The sequence below is a fragment of the Fusarium phalaenopsidis genome (assembly GCF_050370095.1).
Source record: "Fusarium phalaenopsidis strain FUZ10S chromosome Unknown contig_32292, whole genome shotgun sequence".
Classification (NCBI taxonomy): Eukaryota; Fungi; Ascomycota; class Sordariomycetes; order Hypocreales; family Nectriaceae; genus Fusarium; species Fusarium phalaenopsidis.
The window spans coordinates 3910482-3916481 of NW_028145410.1; the positions used below are offsets into that span (position 1 = coordinate 3910482).

At 50.5% G+C, this 6000-nt stretch overlaps 3 protein-coding genes across 3 annotated transcripts; 1 reads left to right on the forward strand and 2 right to left on the reverse strand.

Moving 5' to 3' along the window:
- Window positions 1–1701: 1701 nt before the first annotated feature.
- On the reverse strand, window positions 1702–2526 carry LRP88_05457 (uncharacterized protein; the record flags this gene model as incomplete). The annotated part of the gene is made up of 1 exon (XM_083242008.1): window positions 1702–2526. The coding sequence occupies one exon, from the start codon at window positions 2524–2526 to the stop codon at window positions 1702–1704; it is 825 nt and encodes a 274-aa protein (XP_083103156.1).
- A 350-nt stretch (window positions 2527–2876) lies between these two features.
- LRP88_05458 (uncharacterized protein) lies at window positions 2877–4612 on the reverse strand (the record flags this gene model as incomplete). Its single annotated transcript, XM_083242009.1, has 4 exons — window positions 2877–3166; window positions 3248–3388; window positions 3976–4241; window positions 4431–4612. The coding sequence occupies 4 exons, from the start codon at window positions 4610–4612 to the stop codon at window positions 2877–2879; spliced, it is 879 nt and encodes a 292-aa protein (XP_083103157.1).
- Window positions 4613–5366: 754 nt separating this feature from the next.
- LRP88_05459 (uncharacterized protein) lies at window positions 5367–6000 on the forward strand (the record flags this gene model as incomplete). Its single annotated transcript, XM_083242010.1, has 2 exons — window positions 5367–5712; window positions 5768–6000. 2 exons carry the CDS (start codon window positions 5367–5369, stop codon window positions 5998–6000), a joined length of 579 nt encoding a protein of 192 aa, XP_083103158.1.

Here is a 6000-nt window from a genome sequence, read left to right on the forward strand (position 1 = left end):
GAATGCGTTCCCAATTGCTGTTTTGTTCCAGAATGAGCAAGTAAGAATCTGAGGCTTGCTACAAGGCTTTGTCTGTATCCTTGTACGGTGTGCTATGTGACCTCCTTTCCCCATTGTTACGCTCTCCTCTTCCAATGGGTTTGCGCATTCTGCACCCGATTGCGATGATAGATGTAAAATGACGGACATAATTGCGGAATGACTTCGAGCAGATAGACGAATGGCCCAACAAGATCCTGTCACGACGCTCACAATGGCTACGGAGTAGCTCGGGTGAGGTGATAAGAAAGCTCAGGCCACCCGTTCGTTCCCGTAGTGTTGACATTGCCCATTTGGTACACCTCCCCTCCACTGATTCGCTGGACAAAGGCAGCGGCCAGCGCTCAGACAACGGCGTCCCGTTGAGTAAGATCGCTCTTTCTATTACTGCTAAAGATAAGTTTAGGTTAAATCATATAAAAAATAAATAGAAATAACGTATATGATAAGTATGCGCCGCAGGCAAGTATGCGCCGCACTATACTGTATAGGTAAAAATAGCAATATCTTTAATTTCTAAAACTAACTATAAAATAGCTAAAATTCTAAATAAAATATTTCTAGCTATTTAAGTAACTATAAAAATATATAGTATTTTTTTAAGATTTATAAAAATTGCCCTTTATATATAAATAGCAGTTTATACAGTGCAAATAGCTTATTTTATATACTAGCTTAGTAATATTTTTTTTTAAAAAATATAAAAAAATTACTATAACTTATATATTATGTAATAAGCCTAACTCTTTAGTTTTGGTCTATTAGGGCTTAAATTAAATTTTAAAGAAATTTCTTTATATATATATTTTTAAGGTAAAAATACAAGTGCGGCACATACTTATCATATACGTTAAAGCATTTCGTTTTTAAAAAATTATTAGTAGGTTTCTTAATTATCTTCTATAATAATATAAAATATTAAATATAAACTTAGTATTAGCTTTTTTAACTTTTATATTTCTTTATAAATATTTAGCGTAAGTTTCTCATATAGCAAGCAGGAGTCTTTGTTTTGTTGTGCACTGAAGCTTGCATGCGTTGCTTGAACACGAGGTGAGTCTGTTATGATGTTCTCCTTGTATCCCTTTGACTGCTCACACAAAGAGGCCGATGTTGTCTCGCGTCTGACATCCTGCAATTGATGATAACAGTACGAAACATGACAAGGCCGGTGAGTACACAGCATCGCCGCTGGTAGAACCCATATGATGAGCCCTGCGTGCAATAGCCTCTAGTAGTGCCAATGCCACCTGTCGTGCGAACGACATTCTATTCCACTGGCGTAAGGTTAACCGATCGATTCACGTCATGAAGTCAATCGAGAGAAACAGATATAGTAATCAACCCATGACCTCATCATTGTAACACCAGGTTCGAAACCAATCCCCCCTAAAACCTCAGTACCGCGGCTCCTATCTACATGAAATGGTGAGAGCATCAATAGAATCGCAACAAGAAACGCGGCCTCGCGGCTGGTTTGCCAATGAACTCGACAGCAGTGTTGAAGGAGCTCCGGTGATGGGGACAGGCCGTCTCTCGCATCTGCTCGTTTTGACGACGCATGAACTCTCGAACACGCGTGCCGAAAATTGGTGCACTGCATTCAAGGGGGTCGGGATTGCCTTTTAGAGCACCTGGCTCGGGCGGGGGACATGCGATCTCTCAGTCCCGGACGCGGACTCCGTCTTCCCAGCGAAAGATTTGAATGTCGCTGACCAAAAGGGGTGGCCCCTTGGTAGACTTGACCTGGGTAGGCAGGTTCTGGACAACCGGGTTGCCCAGACTCTCGTACTCTGTGACTACCTTCCCTGTCCCTGGCTCACACGCAAGTCGTAGGAGGCATGGCGGCGAGTGTTCGGTACAATGCTCGCGAATCCGCATCCCCCTCTCAGCATCTGCCCTGGCCCTTTGGAAGCATCTCCCACGCCTCATGTCCACCCTGTGAGACTCTGCGACAAGATGCAGGGAGTTGAGGCAGTAACTGAAATCGCAAAGATGTGAGGTCTCCCTCATGCCGAGCAGGACGTGCTGGAAGTCCTCGGCAGTATACTTTTGTGTTGCCGTATAGATCTTTTTCGGAATACGGGAGCCAAGTAGGGGAAATTCTGGTATAGGCAGCTGCCACTTCATGTATCTCACACAGCTTCCGGGGTGGCCATTCGTGACGTCGATGGCCTGGAGACAGGCAGTCAGTGTTGCCCGTGGAAGTGCCTGGAAGAGGCCAGTGAAGTACCTGGATCGCCCGTAGTTAAGAGCAACCCAGTCCGAGTAGTCGTCAACTCGGAACACACGGATCTTCGCCGTCATCTGCTCACGCCAGGAACAGGCATCGATATGTAGATAGAACTTTTCTGGGTCCGTATTGTACACCTCCTTCAGATCCAGCAGCCATTTTGCGGATATCTCCTCGGAAGGCCATTGGGGGGCCACACGAGCGCTCCCAGCAGACGAGAAAGGAGCTGGCAGGGAGGATGACGATGATGGCATGGGTTGAGAGGAGGAGGAGGAGGCACCATAGTTGTAGGCGGGAACAAGTGTTTGCCTTTTTGAGCATGAGGCAGCAGGTGGGCTGTGGGCTCTCGCCCGTTTTAGGATGATGCCGGCCGAGGGCAGCTTTTCTTTACCCTCATCGTCCTTTATAACAATAAGGGTGGAAGGTTTGGGTTAAGCTCGCGCTCGTTCCTTTCCCTTACGCGTGGGCGGGGATGGGAAATCATCATCGTCCATGACTGAGCCAGAGAAGTCGGGAGGGGGGAAATGAGGTTGGGCCCGCGCCCGCTCTTTGCCCTTGCGTGTGGGTGGGGAAGGGAAATCATCATCACCTTCACTGTCGGAGATCAGGCCGATGACCTCGAGACCACGGGCTTTCGTTCCAGAGCCATGTCGGGAGCGGGAGCGGGAGTAGGGGCGCTGGTGACGGTAGCATCGTGATTGCAGAGACCCCCGCATGAGCATCTCCCAGGGGCAGGTGCCGAGGAGAGAGATTTCGTGCCAACAGAGATGACGTCGTCGTCTTCAGCAAGACTAGCTTCCCCCTCAGTCTTGACATTAGCGCCGCGTTCGGAGGCAAGCTCACGCTTGGGAACAGGCTCGGTCTCCATGGTGTAGTTGGAGTTCACTGTGTAGACTTAACCATGGTTAGTCGTAGCCTTGTCTCAATAGATGAACGCTTGCCTTGACGATGTAGTTGTTCGAGTTGTATTCGTACTGATGATGATAGGGTCTGCCTTGATGATGGTTGCGACCGGGATGATGCTGGATTGGGATGTGAACGAGGCAGAAATGGATTTCTTGATGGAATCAGTGTGCACCCGGTGAAGAGCTGAGATCAAGAAGAAGGAGCTCCAGACTACGGATCAAGTGGGGGTGAGACCACAAAGGCAAGGAGGAAGGAGCTCCCGGGTGCCCGACCAGATGAGACGGGCAGCCACCCCAACAAAATCATGTGAGTCAAGATCGAGGCGGGAACCAGATCCCGAAGACATTCTATTTCTCCCTATCGTTCTACGTTCTTCTCTCTTTATGCGATTCCATCTATGGCTGCGGGCCGGCAAGGCAAAGCGAAGAGTCTGGTCGTGAAAGAGCGAGTTAGCGGGTCGACAATGGATAGATCTTGGGTTCATATGGCAAACTACCAGAGACAGTTACCCAGAGATTAACCACACGGTAGACCTTGATACCACGACAATTACACTGCCCCCCGCTATGGAAATATGTCAGCAAATCAATCAAAGCTAAGTTCTGGGCGTAGTATCGCAACATGCCGGAGTGAATCAAACGAGTCGGCAGGGAAGCTCCTCAGAAGGAGATGTCGTTACGTCGATCGAGGAGCTTGGTCAAGGGCTCGAAGAAGCGGTGGGGGGTGGACTTCTGAGCGACCCAACGGGAATAACACAGCCGTAACACAACTGAAGCCTATACCCAAGATTCGATGACACAACAGTCGATCGAGGAGCATGCGGGACAGCTCTTCGAGGCCCCGGCGCTCTTGCTCGATGCAGTCAGAAGCAAGGACGAGGGGCTTGATGTCATCGGGTCCCAGAAGGTCATCCTTGTGGATGATCATCTCACGCCTGCTCCCCGTGGTGACCCATCGGACAATGCGTCGCGCCGCGTTCCACGACGACCTTCTTGTTCTAGGTGATGATGCGGTCGGCCTCATTCGCATCATAGTTCTCAACAACAAGACAGCGAGCTTGCATCTTCGTCATACTGTGTTAGTATTGGGATATGATGCTATGATGTATTGACAATATGTTCTCTATTATAGTTGAAGCCTGGCTCTTGATGGGTTAACTAAGCCAGAAGATCGCATCTTCGTCATGTTGCGGAGCTCGGCATATCAAGGGTTGATGAATTGACAGTTTGCATCGCGCCACAATAGTCCATACCTCTCTGTCTCTAGACTCAGGGCCACCCTCAGAAACACTGGCCGGCGCTCCCAGAGGTCGGACAGATGCTGGCGAATGTGGCGTCGGGCCGCGCTCACGACGAGTCGGATGTTGTAGGACGTGATCTTCTGACGCTGGTTGTCGTCGTAGAACTCGACGGCTCTGGCTCTGGCTCTCGGCATGCTGAACTCTTCATCGAGTCGAACCTACCTCGGGTTGATGAATTTGCCATTGGTGTCTCACCAGAGAAGCGCGAACGATCCTTCCTCGAGGTTCAAGGTCAAGCTAAGAATCGCTGGCGTGCCAGCAGCACAAGCGGGCGACCTCGGGGGATGAGAGATAACCCCTCTACTGCCTGGCTCAGGGTGGTTGACATCGAGTACGCCAACTTGGACACTCGTCTCCGAAAATTTGGGCTCGGCCCAGGTGGGGGGATGGTTGTTGCGATGGTTGGATGTCCAGTTTTTGAAGACCTCTCGGAGAAACTGGTCGTGAAGTTGGGAGTCGTCGTAGGCAAACTCATGCGCCATATGCTTGCGCATCGACGTCAAACGGATAAGGAGGTCGGCCGGGCAGTGTCCGCCAGGTCCAGTCTCCGCGAGACTTCTTCCTCTCTACCCTCTCATCAATCCTTAGTCCGTGCATCCTAAGGTCTCGCCTCCATCAGCTTCCACTCACTTCCACTTCCCATCCCCCTTTTTAACGACTCTCTTACGCCAACGACATTCTCCCCTTCATTGTTTTCCTCCTCTTGAAAGACCTTTCCTGCATGCATCATCTCACTCCAAAGCCATCACGCACACGGCTTAAGCCTCACCACATCGGCTGTCCCGCCGACATCCTCCCTCGACTTCAAGTTCGGTATGTGCATTTTTGTGCCGTACACAGCGTCCTAACATTTGGGGTAAGACTGGCGATATAGTTACCTTTACCGCCATGTCCCGCGACTCTAGCATCGGCACCATCGTCCCCGAGACCGAAGGGTCTCCCGATGAGCAGGATGCGGCCCCCGAGGACGAGCTCGAGGCTTACAAGGATCTTGCATACGAGGATAACGACGTGAAGGAATCGCGTCACCCCGACACTCCCATCAACAACCACAACGACCTCACCAGACGGGAGAAGGTCACTCTTATGGGCTTACTGGCTGGATATACCGTCATGTATGAGGGTCAAGAGGTCGAGGGTGGCCGCGGTCGACCGTATCGAGAATTCTTTCGCCTGATTTTTCGGGATTGGTCATCTGAAGATGGCAATGGCGCTCCTCCTGAATGGCGCGACCGTGGCTTCCACTACAAGAGCATCATGGTCGGCGTTCTGGCTTAACCAACCCGAAGACAGCAACACGCCGGTGCTTGCCCCCTTTGTCACTGAGACTTCGGACATCCCCACCAAGTCCAAGCACCGAAAGGCTAGTCAGCCTATCTATCTCTCGCTGACCTTGAACCTGGAGCACGAATGGTACAGCTGGCTCTGGAGAGACCAGGGGAGACAGTGGGTCAACCCCAAGCACGTCACATACAACTCTGGTCTAAACAGAGAAGAAGCCCGCATCCGCATTCTGATCTAG